We start from the raw sequence: 20,448 nt of genomic DNA, 5'->3' as shown, positions 1-20,448 counted from the left end.
TTAAGCAGATTCTATTGCAGGGTTGCATTTCTTCAGTGTTTTTTGGACATGGAGTTCCGTAACATTGAGGATAGCAATGCTACGGAACAGCATTGAGGATAGCCGGATAGAAACAGAACGTGTGCGCTTTTGAACGCCATTAGAGCCGCAACTTGAAGAACATTTAGCCCAATCTCCCCACTCGGTCACTTTGCAGTTTACTAAAATATGATATGAAAGTCCCATTTAATCTTTAAGTCTGTTTGCTTGTAATAATTCTAGCAACTGATTTGGCGTAGGCTAGCCACTATAGAAAAGTTTTTTTGTGAGTATTTAAATACATTGATCATTCAAAGCGTTCTATATTAAAAACATCTTTTGTATTTGTACACAAAAGAAAATTCTCTTTCTACTGTTTATGATTTTATCAAATTTTATATCAAATATGAAGAGCAATACTTGAAAGTTTTTGCAATATGTAAAAAAGGAGTGAGTACTGAGTATGTGTCTTTAGCAGAATGGACTTAAACGACACATCTTTGTATTTTCTTTTTGCATCATATCTACAAAATATAATAACTGTACCGATACCTCCTGTTGTGAGTGACTGAAAATCAGTGGTTTGTGTTTTGGCAATAATATTTTCTTTATTTATTTGCAATTTATGTTCTTGACAAACCTGGACAGCAGCCAGCATTGCATTCCAGTTCTTCTACAAGGTCTGCTCTACAATTGTTCCCTCCACAAAAAGGTTCTCTTACAACCGTACGTCTTCTGCGTTGAATTCCGACTCCGCATGTTTTGCTACAGCTAAGCAAATAAAAAATAAAAATAAAAGCTAGTACAAATTCTACATGCTCAAAGCTTTGAACTCCTAAACTTCCACGTACAATCAAAAAAAATAATTCAGCGAAATTAAAAAATCAATGCCGTGAAACAGGCTTTGTTATTTCATATACCTTCCCCAATCCAACCATTCTGAATATCCACAATCTACAAGACAGCAAAGATCGTTGCAAATTCTTTTCTCTGTAAATTTGCCACTGCATTTTTTCCACCACACGTTTGCGGAGTAAGAATTTCCCTTTGACGAGTCTGTGAACCTGGAGACAAATAGATTTTGTTGTTTTATGCAAATTTTTTTTGTTTTTTTTATTAAACTAAATTTATATTTGCTCTACTACTATTGTTAGAGTACATTTAGACAAGCAATCATTGTGCTTTAAAACCACGCAAAGTCCAACAAATGTGTGCAAAATCTAACATTGAAGTTTAAAAAAAAACGTCACTGCTAGAAAAATGAATTTCCATTTAAAACTTGTTAAAAAGTTTTGCAGAAAATTTAAAAATGTTAGGTAACAAAAGAGTTAGGTTATTTAGTAACACACTCAATTATTTAAATGATCGGACCTTTCTCACAAGATTTCGAGCAAGCCGTCCACAAACTCCAATCACCCCAGATGCAATCCACGGCACAGCATTTCTCATTGCAATTTCTAAAAATTAGAAGCTTTGATTAGAGCACTCTGTAAATTTACTCTAAATTTGATTTGCCCATGCATTCTTTGATAGGCTACATTTTTGGTGATTAAACATTGTTTGTGTATATAGAGTACCAATTCTAGAAATACATCATATTTAACAATGCTTTGAACTAAATGAAAAATGTTTTTGAAAGTGTTCGTACTCTTACGATGTTCAACGACATTTTGCAAATATAACTAATCTCATTGTACAGTGTTGCGACAAACCTATTTAACTAAGCATATTCAAACAATCAAGTTATCAAGAATTCAATATTATTTGCCTCACCTTGTTTGGCTGTCATCTCCTTGGCACGTTTCTCCACCGTATTGTTCCATAACATCAATGCTTCTTGTTCGCGTTTCTTTTCCTCCACCGCAAGTCACAGTACACTCTCCCCATTCGCTCCAATCCGACCATAAACAATCAATGGGACAGTTTTGCTGGTTGCATGTTTTTGTTTCTTTGCTTTTTCCAAGGCATTCAGATCCGCCGCAAACTGATTTGGATTTTATGCTCCTAGTCCTTTTCTTTGTTCCACCTCCACAAGATGCAGAGCAAAATGTAAAATCACTCCAAGATCCCCAGCGACAATCTACTGGACAGTATTGTGTGTTACAAGGCATTGTGTCCATTTTGTTTTTATTAGAACAGGGAGTGCCCCCACATTTGTTTAGAACAACAACATCTCTCTTTCTTCTCTGCATACCACCACCACAAGTCGCAGAACAGCCACCAATTTTTTTCCAGGGTCCCAGCTTACAGTTAACTGGACAGCATTGTGTATTGCAAGATTGTGTTTCATCTTTATTAGCACAGGGAATGCCCCCACACTTGTTTAGAACAACAACATCTCTCCATCTTCTCTGCATACCACCACCACAAGTCGCAGAACAGCTACCAATTTTTTTCCAGGGTCCCAGCTTACAGTTAACTGGACAGCATTGTGTGTTACAAGGCATTGTGTTCATTTTGTCTTTATTAGAACAAGGAGTTCCCCCACATTTGTCTGAAACAACAACATCTCTCTTTCTTCTCTGCATACCACCACCACAAGTCGCAGAACAGCCACCAACTTTTTTCCAGGGCCCCGCTTACAGTTAACTGGACAGCATTGTGTGTTACAAGGCTTTGTGTCAATTTTTTCTTTATTAGAACAGGGAGTTCCTCCACATTTGTTAAGAACAACAACATCTCTCTTTTCTCTCTGCATACCACCACCACAGGTCGCAGAACAGCCACCAACTTTTTTCCAGGGTCCCAGCTTACAGTAACTGGACAGCATTGTGTGTTACAAGGCTGTTTGTCATCTTTATTAGCACAGGGAGTGCCCCCACATTTGTTTAGAACAACAACATCTCTCCATCTCCTCTGCATACCACCACCACAAGTCGCAGAACAGCCACCAATTGTTTTCCAGGGTCCCAGCTTACAGTTAACTGGACAGCAACGTTGGTTACATGATCGAGAAGAACGCGATGAGCCATGACAGCCTGAACCACCACAACTTGCGTGTCTTGCAATCCCTCTATTCCTGTATTGGGTGCCTCTACCACATGAAGCAGAGCATGATCTATAAGCTCCCCAAGCTGCCCAGTTGCAGTGGACAGCGTGACATTTGTGTTTTTTATGTCCCCATTTTGGCCACCACCTTCGAATAAAACATTTTAAATTTCGTGATGTGTTTTTCTTAAAATTACATTATTCAGTGTTGCATTGTATTGCATTGTTTAGCATTGTTTGCGTAAAAATAAATAACTGCTAAAAGTCTAGGATGATAAGAGTCTTGTTTTTTTTGGGTTAACTCTATCTGTAGCGACAGGTGGTTTTATGAGGACGTCCCATTCTATTAGTGAAATATTTCACAGAAGGAAATATGCTAGAAATGTGAAATTCCTTGACTTTTACTTTTTATTCTTTGCAAATTTTCTAAACATACACTGGTCATTTTTCTATCTTTCTGCCCTTCACCATAAGCATTTCGTCTTAGGTGGCTAGACAAATTCATGAAGTTTTTTAGACATTTTCGCTTCTTGATATTTGAGCAAACAAATTATATGGTAGATTATAAATGTTAGTGCAATTACTTTGAAATGTAAAAGCGCCCAAAATTGCCTTATATTTATGGATAAAAATAATTTGTTGTTTAGTTTAGCATTAATCTATGTTATAATTCAAAAATATGAGTTCAAACGGTTAATTTTGAAGCTATTTTCGGAAAATTAGAATAAAAATTGACTTTCTGACACTTTATTTCAATAAATTTGTTAGATAAAACTTTTATATCTATACGCACAATGCACATGGCTATTATTTTGTAAATTTTTCTGGCTCTGTGATTTTCATAGCTCCGGTTATTTGTGATTAATTAGCACGGGCTAAGATAGCCCGTGAAGTAGGCTACTTTCTGCGTACGAAAACAGCTCGTACTAAGATAGGGTTAATCTAATACCAAAGAATCTAGCTAATTATTTAACCATTGACTCAAAACTTGAAACTTATCAACATCAATATGTTTGTAATCCTTCAATTTTCAATCCGCCAGTTTAAACTGATGAAAGAGAAAATTGGTGAAAGTAGTTTTGTTGCTATAGAAAACTGTACAATACTCTTCAAGACCAGTTTGACAAACTTTAACATGTAATTTTTAGTACGTAATGTTTAGCATGTAATGTTTACTCATGGTTGACTGTCGTAGTTTATTTGGTATCAATTAGTTTTATTGAAATAGATTAACTTACCAAGCTGTAGATAAAGACAACATGCATAACACAAGAAGAATGACCAAATGGAAGATTAACTTTGACATTATATAGCTTGCTTGTTTGTTTTAAAAGTGTCCCAATTAAAGCTAGCTGAAACAAACCTTGTCTGAAACACACATTTGCGTTTATGCAAAATCAGTTTTTTTACAAGATGAAGATCACCAAAATAAAAGTCACCTTCACGATCAAGATCACGCCCATCGCTGTGTCTGCGTATTTTTTTTCTTTATTTTGCAAGTGAGTCAAGTTGTTTTTGCATGAAGACCACATTTAAACTCACACATCAAAGCGCGTTGTAATTTTTTAGAAAAAAACTTTTCATTTCTCAACCACGTGATTGGTTCAAATATTCCACAAGTCCGAAAAGGTTTGGATTAAATTTCTAAAACATTTTCTAATTTGAATATAAAGATTTCTACATTTAACAATTTGGAACATTAAAACAATCATCTTAAGATTAAAAATTGATAAACTTTTCAATTTATCCAGATGTGTTTAGCTGTAATTTTATCGCGATAGTATTATGCAAACTGAACAAGTACTTAATAGTAAACAAGTCGTTTCAATGCCAAGATCAATAGTTCAAGTTATTTACAAGTCACAATACTGTCAGGATGACTTGTTTATATTGTATATGCTTTAACAATTTTTTTGCATGCATTTTTAACAAGAAACGAGATGAGTTTCTATATGAAACCTAGGGATTGTAGATCATAGGGATGCGAAACTTCATCCGCTTTTGGCTTATCCGCAACACTAGAAGGGTTAGGTTTTTTTCAAATTTACAAAATATTTTACTTTTTATGGGTTATATAAAAAGAGTTAAGTTGGTTTTGAAGTAATAAGAGGTTTTTAGTTGAAAGCAAGCCTGCAGTAAAGCGTAAAAGAAATGTCAAATTGGCAATTGACCCTTCTAATGTTGAAGGAACAACGGAGTTGCGCGTCCCGTAATATACCGTCCCTATATGATACCACACATTGCTCTAAATTAATTTGCATGTTGATTAATTTGAAGAAAATTAAAAAAAAAATCACAAAATTATTTAAAAAAAATTTTAAACAGAAAAAAGTTGAACCAAACAACGACACTCAAGTTTTTCAAATTTTTTTTGCCTTGGAACAGTCAACATATGATTGAATTTTGAATCCAGCTTACCTTTAATAATGTTTTGCTGGGGCATTACGGAAACTTTTTTTTTGAACAAAGTTATTTTGCCTTTTCTATCTGAAACGAATCAATTGACAGGTATCTATTGTTTGAAAATTTTTTTTCCAGGATGTTAGTTGATCATAACAAGAAAGATAAGCACCTCTCGCTAATGAGTTTTACACTTTCCTGTGTTTGTCAACAATATCGCTACCGTTTTCATTTCAGTTTATTGCGAAATAAATTCTTCTTACAAGCAAAAATAGTTGGAGTGCCTGGTTAGTTTAATCAAAAAATAAAGAGCCCAAGCCGCTAAACTCATGTTCAGCAAGTAAACGTTTCGAAAACTGTACTGTCTTCATCGTCAGCGCTATAAATGTGCATTTGTTGTGGGCATTTGTGTTTTGGGCATTTATGTACGTTGTTTTAATTGAGAAAATCTTACTAGCTGTTAAGGTTAATTTTAATTATTTTCTTAGGATAATCTTTTGTACAAGCATTGCGCAAGTGCTATTGCTAACCTAAAAAGATTCTACACTCTTGCATTTCTAGAATAATTTTTAAGCTTTTTATAAACCTTCATTGATTTTGTATGCTATTATTACACCACAAACATGCTTACTTGTTGCGAAGTTTAGCCAGAAGAATGGGTTTTTGTGACGTAATATTACCGTAGTTACTGAATGTAGTGTAAAGACATAATCCATGTGATGCCCCTGAGACGCCACGTAATGGTAAATACGCAGCACTGTGCGCGTACCTGAGCGACGCAAGGGCGACGCAAGGACTGCTGCGTGCGCGATGACTGAGGTTTTTGTGGTCATTTGAAACTAACGATTCGTTCATTCATTCATTCATTGAGTTCATTCTTTAGTTGACTGGTAGAGAGGACTATCGAAATAGGATTCTCTAGTTGTTGGTTGGTGTGAGATTTTTTCTGGTAAGCATAACCGACTTTTTGCTTGCGAGTTGCCCAGAGAAGCAAGTGTTTTGCGCGGTGCAGAACAAGAAGGAAGGTGCAGTTTGAAATACAAGTTTGAGCTCTCAATTTTATATCAACTCAACCAAACTGGAGACAGACAACCCAGAAAACAAGAAGGAGACGCCGTCTCTAAAAAGAAAACGAATGCATTCCGAAGAGGAGTACCAAACGGAAAACAACCCAGACGAAAATGGCAACAATACTACTACAGTCATATTGAAATCGAACCAACCAGAGCAAAAAAAACATTCGCCGATACTGATCGACCGATGTCTGCAATATCTAATAGGCGAATACAAATCCTGCTCAGCAAGACAAGATGGAGGACTTCAGATAAATGAAAACCCAAGCCAGATAGAGGTTATCCTCAAAACAAAGACACTGACGGATGGAAACACCATCAACATTCCGATCACCGCCTATGCCAAAAGACCACCTGGAGCAATTGGAGTAATATATAATGTTCCTCTCGGCATGGAGGATGGAGATATTCTTGCGGCGCTGGAGGATGCGAACATAAGGTCGGTTAAAAGGTTTAATAAAAGAAATTCTGACTCGTCTGAACTAATTGCATCTACTACTGTATTATTAATCTTCAATAGCAAATTACTACCAGACTCAATAAAAATAAGTTATCAACGATTTAGAGTCTCGCAATGCATTCCAAAACCCTTAAGATGTTACAACTGCAATCGCTTTGGACACATAGCAAAATTCTGCAGATCTAAAACCAAATGTCTCCGATGCGGTGAACAACACAAGCATGATGAATGCCCAAGTATAGCAGTAAAATGCTCAAATTGTGGTGAAAATCACGTCGCTATTTCTAAAAACTGCCCCAAGTACTTGAAAAAAAAAAGCCATTCAGAAAATGAAAACCACTAAGAACCTAACATATGCTGAAGCCTGCAAGCAGCAAAGAGCTGTAAATACAGAAATGCCAAGTTATGTTCTGGACTTCCCTCCTTTTGTAGCAAGCACAACTAAAACAAGCCAATTGAATAAAAACCTATCCTCTAACCAAACTATTGACAGTATAAATATAACTCCAGTCACAATGGAAAAACCCGGACCCTCTAAACCAACAAATGTAGGAAACGAGAGCGGCCACTTTATAAATAACCCAATCCTATTTCTTGCCTTTTTAGCAGAAGTGATTACCAAGACAACGTTTGCTCAAAGCCAAAATAAATAAATTGACATTTTTCAATTTATCGCCGATGCAGCAGGTTCTAGAATGGGATTCCTAACAAACTCGGACATGCTAAAATCACTAATAATTTAATGTTCCTCACAGTGTGGCAGTGGAACTGTCGGTCAATTTATAAGAAAATCCCGGAATTGAATCAACTAATAGCAAGCTCACAAACGCCACCGGATATCATTTGCTTACAAGAAACACGCCTAACACCTAAATACTCCCCTAATATTAATGGATATCATCTCTACAGAAAAGACAGACCTGCTTACTTGGGAAAAGGAGGTGGTGTCGGAATCTGCATTAAAAGAAATATCTCCTTTAGAGAGCTACCCATCACGGATACAGACCCACGGCTGGAAATTATTGCAATTAAAATCGAACACCTAACTGTATGCAGTATATATAACCCACCGACAAACTCATTTGCAGGTGACCAAATATACTGTATTTTCTCTAACCATGATAAATTATTAATTTGCGGTGATTTCAATGCCCGTTTGAGCAACGCATTTCAGGACTGCTCTCCACTCAGCGGCACCTAGTGAATGGAATAATTTCTCCGCAACAAGACTTCAACAATCGGAAAACTTCACTCTGCCAATCTCGGTAACCGGCCCTGCGTCAAGTGCCTCTACAAGTATGCGAACAAGTACCAGGAATAACCTATCAAGGCTTTGTCAGTCCGAGGATAAAGATTCAAAACCAAACCAAAACCAAACCAATAATAGAGGGTATGCTCTACTTGAACTAGTTGAAAATCGTGACGCAGTAATCCTCAACACCACTGTTCCCACCCACATGTCTTTAAATAAGCCGGAAAACCGATGGAACACTTTAGACCTCACTATTGCTTCTACTTCCCTTGGTCACAAATGCATCACCGATGTCATCAATGAATTTTTGGGTAGTGACCACTGCATAATCGCTACTACAGTCAATGTTTCTTCCTCAGATAATGCAGAGTTTGTACCATCATGGGCATTCCAAAGAGCTGATTGGGCAAAGTATTCCAAATTATGCCAAGAAAATCTAAATTCTTCTGTTGTCTCAAATGATATAAATACATATAACCAAAACCTCTCCGAAACTATCCAACACTGCGCGTCTATAGCAATTCCTACAATCAAACCATTCAAATTAAACGGCGTTCCATGGTGGAATGACGATTGTAAACGAGCAGTAAGGAAAAAAAAAATAGCACTACAACGTCTTCATCGCACCAGACACTCAACAGACATCTAAGCCTTTAAACGCCTCCGGGCAATTGCCAGAAAAACCATCATCCAAGCAAAAAAAGAAAGCTGGAAAAATTTCTGCTGTTCCTTCGATAGTAAAACAAAGCTTGACAAAGTGTGGAAAATTATTAAAAAATTTTTAGGCATAAAGGAAACCAAAAGAATTCTCACTCTTGCCACTAAAGTAGAAAGTGATACCAACAAAGCCAACATCCTTGCAGATCAATTTCTCTCAGTTAGCAGCTCAACTAACTATTCAAAAACATTTCGTGAAAATTCCAGTCTTTCAATTTCGAACAATCTACAATCAAAACTGGCAACCCATTTCTACAACAAATCTTACAATTCACCCCTGAAAATGAACGAGTTGAAGACAGTCCTTAAAGGTAATAAAAACACTGCCGCCGGAGCGGACGGCATTTATTATCAAATGTTATGTCATCTACCCCCTTGCAGTTTGAATATCCTCCTCGACTTCTTTAACTACGTCTGATCAACAGGTACACTGCTACTCAAATGGAAACATTCAATCATCATCCCAATTCATAAGCCAAACAAACCAACGGGTATACCCTCCTCCTACAGACCAATTTCTTTAACCAGCACCCTTTGCAAAACTATGGAGAAAATAGTAACTAATCGCCTCAGATGGTATCTAGAACAGAACAATCTTCTTCATCTTCAACAGTCGGGATTCAGAAAAAGACGTCAAACGACAGATGATATTATCAGACTCCACGACACCATCCAAAAATCCTTATCTTGCGGTGAATCAGTACAAACAGTATTTCTTCAACTTGAGAAAGCTTATGATATGGTCTATCACGACGTAGTCCTCCTAAAACTATATGACTTAGGGATCAAAGGAGCCATGCTATCTTGGATCAAATCTTTCCTGTCAAATCGTACTTTTCAAGTCAAGGTTGTTAAAGCTTTTTCTACCACAAGAAAACTAGAAAACGGAATTCCTCAAGGCAGCGTTATTGGTCCATTACTATTCAACGTAGCGATCAACGATTTACCAAACTCAATTACTTCTTCTACAGCACTTTTTGCAGATGACTTCTGTTTTTGGAAAACAGGAGAAGACATCTCAACTCTGTCTAATATAATCAAATCTGACTTTTCAAAAACCAAAGACTGGTGTGATAAATGGGGCTTCAAGATCTCCGCAAACAAATCAGCGGTTGTGCTCTTTACAAACAAACGTAAATATGATCCGTGTACACTCGAAATAAAAAATTCGTTAATCCCCATCAAAAAAGACTACAAATACCTTGGAATCACATTTCAGTCAAATGGAAAGTATAGCATCCATGCTAAACATGTTGCAGAAAAATCCAAATCAAGACTAAATGTTCTTCGTGTACTGAAAGGCACAAACTGCTAGGGAGCAGGAAAATCAGCACTGCTTTGCATCTACAGAGCCATAATACGATCGGTTATTGAATATGGTATGGAAGCATATTTTGCCACAAACAAAACCACACTCCAACCAATTCTGACATTACAAAATGAAGCTGTAAGAATATGTTCCAGAGCAATGAAAAGTACCCGAATTTCAAACCTACAACACTATTGCAATGAATTACCCTTGTCACTTAGATACGAGCAACTTTGTCTAAACTACAAAGCCCACATTCTGACATTTTTACGCCACCCAGCACATGACATCCTCGAGAAAAGTTTGCCAAGAAATTTGATCAACACAAGTAACTATCAACCATTCCATTCCCTCACCGAGACAATAGACACGAATATTACCGTAAACCTCATCCAAGAACCATCTATCCCACCCTGGGAAGTCTATATACCCACAACTGACTACACCCTTGTAACTGAAACCTCCCAGCTTGACCATCCGAATGCCATCTCTGGAATAGTCGCTGAGCACCTCACAAAAAATTACTCAGAATTTCTCAACATATACACAGACGGATCCAAGACCAACACGAAAATCGGATCTTCCTTTTTTGTAAACCGCCATGGAATAAAACGCTGTTTCACAATTAATAGATCCGCATCTGTGTTCAGTGCCGAACTGTTTGCAATAAAGGCTGCACTTATATGGATAAAAGAGACCAAACCAAGTAAGTCGGTCATCATTAGCGACTGCTTAAATCTATCTTAATATACGAGCTGTTTTCGTACGCTGAAAGTTCGACACGGGCTATTTTAGCCCCGTGCTAATTAATCGCTAATAACGGGAGCTATGAAAATCACAGAGCCAAAATATTTTGCAAGATAATAGCCATGTGTATTGTGCGTATAGAAATTAAAATTTTACCCAACATATTTATTGGAATAATGTGTTTGAGATGAAAAAACGATAGAAAGTCGGTTTTTATTCTAATTTCCCGAAAATAGCTTCAAAATTGACCGTTCGAACGCATATTTTTAAATTACACCATGGAGTAATGGTAAACTAAATAAAAATTTACTTTTGCTCGTAAGTATAGGGCATTTTTGGGCCTTTTTACATTACAAAGAAATTGCACTAATATTTATAATCTACCATATAATTTGTTTGCTCAAATATCAAGCAGCGAAAGGTCAACTCTGGTTTGCCGCTCTTGTCCTGACCTAATTCTCATCGTAGAGAAATAAGCACAGCTTGCTATGTCCCTATAATGCAGTGGTTCCCAACCTTTTTGTTGTCACGGACCCCTTTAGACAAATTATTTATTCTGCGAACCCCTACCTAAATTTTGCCTGAAACTCAATTAACATACTATATTGACTATTGCAAAGAAATTTATTTTCACACGAGTCAGTTCAATCACAGTAGGCTACTATTGACTATTGTAATAATTATGCTACTCAGCTACTGAACGGTGTCATATTGCATTGCCGCTGTGACTCTTGCGGAAAATGTCAGGTTAAACAATTGCTCAAATAAGAAATTAAATGGATTGTTCAAGAAATGTCAGCAGTATTTGAATATTAAGGTTACCCAAAGTGCCATGCCGAAACTTTTTCAACGTAAACAAATTTAATGAGATGGTTGTTGTTGCCTTTCCTGAACTAAACGACTGAACTGCGGTTGAGTTTTTGACAATGCAACACGCATGTCATCTTCAACGTCCACTGTCCAGGCGATTTCGATGTTGTTTTCATTGTAACAAGAGCTGAGAATCCTGCCTCGCAAAGGTTAAGTGGTTATGAATGGTAACAAAACAATAATCGCTTGCTTTGCCAAGAATGGGTAGGTTTGCAGTTGTGAGCACCAAAATTCTTCCACAGTTTTTGAATGAAACTCAATGCGTAATAACTCTTTTGATCTCAAACCAATTAGGTCATCTTTACTGAGATCGTCATCGCTAATGTTGTTTAAGTTAAAAAGAAAAGGATTTCGAATCCATGTTTCAACTTCGTTCGGCAGGTGTTCTAAATTAAAATGTTGAAATGAGATTTGCAGGGTTTTAAGTGTGCGCAAAATTTTTCTCTCATAGAGATCAAAAGAGTACATTCTCTTTGAGTTTCATCCATCAAGATAAGATCTTCTAACATTGGAAAGTTAGCGTAATTTCCTGCTTCCAATCTGCGTTTCTAAACCAGCAACTTGGCTAAAAACGCTTTCAGTTTTTCAGCTGCATCAGTTATCGTCACACCTGGTCTTTGAATGCCACGATTAACATTCTTAATATGACCGAAAATATCGGCAAAGTAGGCCATGCCGTATAGAAAACTTTTACTCTCGAACAATTTTGAGAGGGGACTTCCTTTTGCTTTCAAAAGAGTTGATAGTTCATTTTTTAGCTGCTGCAGTCGTTTTAAAACTTCTCTAGATAACCAACGTACCTCAGAATGACAGCCTACAAAAGTACTCCGTCATCTGACCCTACTTTTTGACAGAGCGCTTTAAAAGTACGGTGGTTTACAGCTCTGCTTTTGATGAAATTAACGACTTTCACGCAATTCGTCAGAATTTTCTTGATACTTGCTCGTAAAGTTTTTGCTGCTAAGGCGTAGGCTACCTGTGCAAGAAGCAATGGGGAACAACCATGAGAGGAGCTTCGTTTTTTACTAAAGCAGCAAATCCGGATTTGTTCCCAAGCATAGCTGGTGCTCTATTCGTGCATATAACTTAGAACAAAGTATATTTTTTTTCTCTAAAATTCATCAAGGTAATCACGGACCCCCAAATGCTTTCTCACAGATCCCCAAGGGGTCCACGAACCCCAAGTTGGGAACCACTGCAGTATAGTGTCATTGCGAGTGCTAACAGCTTATAGTTACTTTGCTTATGTCGATACAACGTTCAGCGGTGTTGCGATACAACCTAAGAAAGTCAAGCGTTTGTTTCAAATTGCATTCCTCTTGAATGAATGCTTTTTTTGTTACGCAAAACTTTCGCAGTAAATATCTGCCGCTTTACAGCGGTTCACCGTCGTCAGACGTTGAAACAGTATAAACATTTGATCTGTGAAAGTAATGCCTATCAGCGAAAATGGAAGCACATAATGTCATAATGTCATCCAGGCACTGTTTATTGAAAATGAAAACATGCAGCTCGTCATTGCATTGAGAAAAAATTAACTTATCAAAATTCTTCGAAGACAAGAAATTCCAGTCACAAAAAATATGACTTGTGCGAACTATTGTACAAAACAGATCGTATTGCAAATGTAGTAAATTAGCATCGTCAAGTATGATGGTAATGAAATTGAACTGCACAGCTTTACCAGTAATATTTCGATCAATTTATAGATAGAAAAATACCCTGCTTTTGAATAAAACGGTGATGGCCAAATACTGTGATTAAAATATCTAATCCTATAATCAACGATAACATGATAAGAACAAATCTTATGATAACCCGCTATTTCATTATGAAAACCACTGGTAATAGCAAATTTGAGTTTGCTGTTAATCTATGGTTTCGTCCCAAAAATGTTGACATTGTATGGCGGAGTGACCCACGTAGAATCGGTACATCATCCAAACTTCTAGACATGTGTGATTTGACTAACGACATGGCTAGCTGCCACCCCTCCACAAAACTTTCGTCTCCCTTGGCTTGTAAAAAGGACAACTCGCGGTTCAGGTAACTAATGATCATCGCATTGACCCGCGCAACGTCTAAAATGTAAGAAAATGCAGACACATTTTGCCGACTTCGGCTTGACGTTATAATATAGTCCGGCAGCCCGTGACGTATTTGTAACATCATAAGGTACAAAAGGTTTGAGTGTTTTATCAACCTTGCCCCACTGTGGGATGTTCAGAAACCCACATCCGAGGTTTCACTGCTGGGGCGTTTGGGAGCTACGGCCCGGTGAAAAACCCATTTTGGGTGTCCAAAAAGACATCATAAGGTACAAGAACAAAACCTACGCCAGATTTTATGCCTTCACTTGTAGATTTTGGAACAAGTCGATCTGGGTGCCCCAGGTGGGGCATTCCCGAATAAGGGACCTCCAAAGTTGGGGCAAAATACGTAAAAATAACATCATAAGGTACAAAGATGGAACTTCTTTCATCAGTTGGGGCATGTTCCACTGAGTTCGAAACAACTTTTCTTATGGCCCCAAGGTGGGGCTTAACCTCATTTTGGAGGTACAGTCGTGGCCAAAAGTTTAAGACCAGACTTGATTTATGAAGTTTTTTGTATTACGCCATAATACTGCATCAGATATTGCTTAAATTGCATCATTTTTTATTCTGGGTCAAAATCTGATATAATCAGTCATTATTTAGCAAATATCAATTGCACATTAGCCAGTAGAGATCACTTTTCTGTATTATTTATCTGCCTAAAATGGGTAAAATCTGCTTCCTTTCGGATGTTCAGCGATGGCAAATTGTTGTTCTCCGCAAGGAAGGCTGCACAGAACATCAAATTAGTGTGCAGCTTGGATTTAGAAAAACTTTTGTGCATCAGGCAATTGTGAAATTTAAGAAATCAGGAACTTATGATGATGCAAAACGCAGTGGTTGTCTTTGAAAAACAACCCCTAGATCTGACATCTTCATGAAAAAGCTAGTGGTGAAGTCTCTAACACGTTCAGCCAAACAAATCAGGGTCGATTTGAATAAAGCTGGTATTCCAGTCAGCAGGGGGACTGTTAGTCGCCGTTTAGTTGTAGAATTTGGTTTGAAGTCACGAAAACCAGCAAAAAAACCAAGGCTTACACCAGCGATGAAGAAGAAGGGCCTCCTGTTTACATTGCAGCACAAAGACTGGATTTCTTCCCAATGGTTTAAAGTTTAATTTTCGGACGAATCAAGTGTCCAACAGCTTGGTGCAAGAAAAGGCAATGTCCGTCGATCCTCAGGAACACAATTTGATGAAAAGTATACGCAGCAAACGATGAAACATCCACCAGGTGTGATGATAAGGGGAGCCATTTCGACCAAAGATACAGCCAAACTCATTTTTCTAAAACCAGAAACCACGATGAACGTCCAGAAATACTTGAACTGAAAGAGAGCTACAACTGCACAATAATGCACATGTCGGTGCACGAGTGTACAATTTTGGTGCAAGATGGAGCCCTATGCCATCGTTTGAAGACAGTAACAGAGTTTTTTAGGGCTAAGAAAATTACTTTTCTGCAGTGGCCGGGGAACAGTCTCAATCTTAACCCTATCGAAAACTTTTGGACTTTTTTCAAGAATAATGTTGCTGAAAAACATCCCTCGAGTATTTCTTCTTACTTGAAGCAATCAAATTAGTCTGGATCCGTGAAATTCCTGAAGAACTTTGCAAAAATTTAATTGTTAGTGTATATATACTGTAAGTGTTAGTGTATATGTTAGCTATTCAAAAGTGAGAAACAAGTGTATGCCAAAAACTCTTCAATGGCAACTTACCAAAAAAATGTTGTTTGTGCAGCAATGACAGTTTTGTTGGCTGTTCACGCAGTGTTAGCCAAGGGTCACAAAATAAGCGGAACCAGTTTTAGCTGCAGCAATTCAAAAACAAGTCGACCCAGTGCATTCGGCTGTCATACATGCAAATGACGCAAACTGCTCCATTTAAACTGCTCCAATTGGTTGAAAGCAAAAGATTATTGCAAAAGTTAATGGAGAAAAAAAATACTATGCTTAGGTGCTATTTGCTTTAATACTGCTTTTATTGTTTCCATTATTAAACCATAACAAGTGTCGTTGGACCAACAATACAGTATAACCGACATTCTGCTACTGTTTTAATTTTAAAGTTTTTTTAACCTAAACTTGCGCTCAGTTAAAATTGACACCAGTTGTTTTTCTAGGTAATTAAAATTTGCTGTCTTTCTGGTGTTAAAAATTTCTTGTCAAATCACTAATTCAGCACTTGTCATATAGTGTGTCTTAAAAAATACCAATTTAAAATTTAAAAGAATAACTCGCTATAGGTGAAGTGGCAAAGCTGATAAGACATTTTATTTTTATGCCAAGATCTCCATTACACTTCCTCGTTAGCCCAATAGCCTAACAACACACGCAAGAAAGAATTAGTCTCTTACAACTTAACAGTTGTGAACTCAGCACAAAGCAGTTGAGCAAGTGACAACTAAGCTCACAATATTTCAGAAAGTGGCGGAAATTGGCAAATAAAAAACTTAAGCAAGTAAAAAGTCAGTAACTTCAGTTTAGCAAGCGATGACCAAGCAAGTCCGATCTTAGATGAAAATTATATTTGCTGACTTGGGCAGTAGCTGAAATGTACTTGCTGAGTTGAAGCACTTGCCGAATTTCTGCATGCCGAATGGTTCAATCACTGAAAAAGAAGTGACTTTATCTGCAAATCAGACGGTACAAATGCTTTCATCATAATAGTTATAGGCAACAATACATTTGGATAAAAGGAGGTGCTATAAGATTTTATATATTTTGCCATACTTTCTTTCTCTTCTGGTGACTGTATAGATTATTAAGAAGTTACAGCGCTGCGAATATAACAAAGTCACCTAGCAAGCAAATTCGAAAGCAATTCAACAGTTCATCAGAATAACAGTTCGTCATCACAAGATTAAAAGTAATAAACTACATCATGACCATACAACTTTCAAGAAGTCCACTGGAAGTTTTCAATTCTTTTTTAATAGTTATGCTATAGGCCAGGGGTGGGGAACCTTTTTAGTATTGCGGGCCACATAAAATGAGAAATTACACAGGCGGGCCCACTAAAAATTTCGAAATTTTATTTACAGAAAAAAATCCAGCGAAGTAGACAATGATTTATTTCACTTACACAGCTAGTGGAAATGCTGAAAGCTTTTATTTTTGGTGAGTCGTGTGATGTCTGCTGACACGGAAGACATTGCAACTCCTAACTGCATCTCCACGTTTTTATCAGTCAGTCTGGAGCGAAGCCGACTTTTTGTTAGATTCAATTTGGAAAAAAACTGCTCGCAACGGTAGGTGCTTCCAAACAGAAGCACATATTTCAAAGCATGTTTCCGCATGACTGGAAAGTCATCAGCATTTATGTAGCGTTGATAAAAGTTGAGCAGTAGAATGTTTTGGTACATTGCTTTCAATGTATCGTCACTCTTTTTTGAGCTGTCGTTTCAATATATTTTGGGTAAAGAAATTTTGACGCAGGCCACATGGAACAGTCACGTGGGCCGCATTCGGCCCGCGTGCAGCAGGTTCCCCACCCCTGCTATAAGCTATCATATCCTATAAAATATAAATGGCTTTTCCTACGTTGCAGACTATGTTGTAGTAAACAATTCAATAATAGCTGCTCAGAAAGTGACGTTTAATCATGTTATTTTTGTTCTGTTAGTTTAAACTTTATTCAGTCAGTAAGTTTAACGAGCGATTACAAAAAATTAACATTTTTTTTCAATGAAAAAGTATATCATGAAATAGTCCATGTATACTTTTTTAATTTGGGAGTATCTCACTGTGATTTGGTTAAAAACAAAGATATAAAAAAGTAAAATCAACAATGTACCAACGTGCTCTAGACCAGAACAAAATAGCCTCCTCACTAAGCCACAGAGTAAAATACTTGCAGTAAATAAAAGTATAGTTTGAATAAAGGTAATAATTATGAATTGTAAGAATAGCATGTGTTTCAACTACATACATTCATCAGATTGAGCGGATGACTTAAGGCATAAATATGTTAGGGATGCCAAGCTTACTGCATAAAAGTCAAAATGTGAAAATAAAAATTAGCAATTTTTTAGGCTTTTAAGCAGACGGGATCTGATAAGGCATTTATAGATCTTAAAATAAAAAAAATAAAAAAGCGATCTAAATTCAATGATGCTGGTGCATTTTTTGTAAACGTTTATCTGCGCTGGACACAGCACTGTATAAAAAGTATCTTAAATCTCTTATAAAAACAGACACTATTACTATTATTTTCGGTATGTGTGCAGCTACATTTCCTGAGAAGAGCCTATTTTTTATATTAATCTGTTGTTGATACGATAAAAAATAGCAGTAACCTCAAAACAACGTTTCTCTTTTTAACAATTTTTTGACAAAGACACATGGAAACAAAAATATAATTGATTGCAAATTTTTTGTATCACGAATAGCCAGCCTATTGTGTTTTACAGTGGTTTTCAATTTTACAAACTAAAACTATGTTAACGTGATGTTGTAGAAAAGTTATGCACTTGTTTAAAGATTGTTTGTAACATGTATTACTGCTCTTTATTTTTAAAACAGACAAATAATAATGAAACGATTGTTTGGAGGGATTTTAACTTTAACTGTTGTGGTTGTTGTTTGTTTTTCTTCCATTGAAGCGTGGTAAGTCACTTTTATTGCAATTACCAAATCCCTAATATAAACATAAATATGAGAATCAAACAACAATTGTTTATACAATAGGGTGGGCCGTTTTTGACTTTTTTTCGAAATTCAAAAACGGCTAGTCATAAAAAGTGGCACATGCATGAAAAAGTTACGTGTGCAAAATTTCATCAGTTTGGGGGTGTATCTTCTGCCCCCGCAGGGTGGTCAAACTTTCAATTTTTTGAAAAAAAGAGGGAAATTTCACTTTCCGTTTTAACATAATTTTTTCATAATTTTTCTACTGGCTAGTTATAAATTGTAAGTGGGATGTACCCAGAACTTTCCTATGTAAAGGCATGTTCGAAGCTTAAGGTTTACTGCCCCGCATCGACGACCAAAATGCTAAATTTTCACCAATTTGAAATGCTATTTTGTCATTGCTCAATAAACAAACTTGTCGCAAAAGAGCGAGATGGTGTTAACGCTGTACGCTCATTTATGTTTTGTCCACTAACTTTGCAGGATGATACGAACTGACAAACTATAAGACGTACAGTAGTCTTGCTTAAATTAAAAGCAATAGTAGGCTACGTTTGATCAGTTGCAGCTATAAAACGCAACCTATAATTTACTTCAGAATAAAAGCAGTATGATCTGCAGGTTCCGTAAATGGAATGTACTGTACAGTTCCACGTGAATTGTTATCATGATTTTGCTTGCACAAATTTGTCATTTACAAACCATTAAACGTTCACTTGATAGGCTACTACAGAACCACATACAAGAGTAAACTTTGTTTGACAGCAATGTAACTATAAAAAAGAACTTGTGTTAAAAAAAAAAAAAATGAAATTGTGTCAAAAATACAACAAACAACAAGGTCTTTTAGCCAGTTCCCCAAATTATTGCTCAAATTTAGTTCTGGCTGAAGTCTATAGAATCATAAAATCTTGTTTCGACTGGAACCTAGGAATTTTTTTCTCTTAATTGCAATATTGCTTTGTAGGCTACCCATCTCTTTCAACGCAAACCAAACCAAACGCATGGCAAACCATACTGGAATATAAACATTCATAATATAGTCCACACGTTCCACCAATACAACTGACGCGTTAGATGCAACGTATGAACGTAGAATTCTATTGGCTGTGTTCAACCATCTTGAGTGGTTCATCATACCTGGATTCCTATATGCAAAATGAATTGATATATCTCCACTTTTACTGCTCTGTGCATGTGCAGAAGTGCTGTTGGTCAGTGCATGTTGGTGCATGTTGCATGTTGGTCAGTGCTGAGGTCATTTTCATCAATTTCAATCTCTGGTGCCGGAACTGCTTTATATTTTACAACATCTAGTGGTGTGACAGTGGCTAGCTGCTTTATAATGGACCCAGTGAAGCTATCAGGTCTGCTAGTATTGCTATATCTTTTATACGATGCCTAAGAGGCAATTCATTACTATGGAGTAGGCATATTAATCATTAAAGTGGCTTTTGGAAATGATCTTCCAGGAGCTTTTTCACGACGCCTTTTTGATCTGTGTTTATTGCGGTTCCATCGCATCCAATTGCCATTACATTATCGTAGCTAATTTTATTGGATCCAAGATATTCAAGAATCCCGGTAGGTATTGACACATTAGATCAATTGGCTGCAGTAAAATGACCAATGAAATGATAACTTGGCTCCTCGAGTAAAGTAATGTGTTATTCAACTGCGAAAATGTCGCCCAGCAATTTCATTTTGTTTGATGTTTAATCTTTTCGGCCATCAAAATATATGCTTTGCAAATTTATGCACATGATAGACCTACTTTCCATTTGAGTTGTAAATCTCATTTTTTTTCTCGCTCTTTTCACTTTGCTTTTATCTATGACTGATTCTTCTTCTTTCGTTTGAGACTAGATCAAATCAAATTTCAGGGC

General features: G+C 36.8%; 1 protein-coding gene across 1 annotated transcript; it reads right to left on the bottom strand.

Moving 5' to 3' along the window:
• On the bottom strand, nt 1-2,129 carry LOC145776788 (coadhesin-like). Its single transcript, XM_082588014.1, has 4 exons — nt 1,792-2,129; nt 939-1,082; nt 659-789; nt 1-200 (listed from the first exon to the last, which is right to left on the bottom strand). Exons 1-4 carry the CDS (start codon nt 2,127-2,129, stop codon nt 1-3), a joined length of 813 nt encoding a protein of 270 aa, XP_082444140.1.
• Nucleotides 2,130-20,448: the final 18,319 nt, after the last annotated feature.

This window comes from Aplidium turbinatum, chromosome 9 (genome assembly GCF_918807975.1).
Source record: "Aplidium turbinatum chromosome 9, kaAplTurb1.1, whole genome shotgun sequence".
Lineage (NCBI taxonomy): Eukaryota > Metazoa > Chordata > Ascidiacea > Aplousobranchia > Polyclinidae > Aplidium > Aplidium turbinatum.
This window is presented reverse-complemented; position numbering and strand designations above follow the sequence as displayed.

What these genes read in the sequence shown, in the direction of transcription:
- LOC145776788 (XM_082588014.1), bottom strand. Translation starts at nt 2,129, where the DNA reads ATGCCTTGTAACACACAATACTGTCCAGTAGATTGTCGCTGGGGATCT. An exon ending in GAATGGTTGGATTGGGGAAG is followed by an intron (nt 790 to 938) that starts GTATATGAAATA and finishes TTATTTGCTTAG; the next exon opens with CTGTAGCAAAACATGCGGAG. An exon ending in CAATGCTGGCTGCTGTCCAG is followed by an intron (nt 201 to 658) that starts GTTTGTCAAGAA and finishes ATCATATTTTAG; the next exon opens with TAAACTGCAAAGTGACCGAG.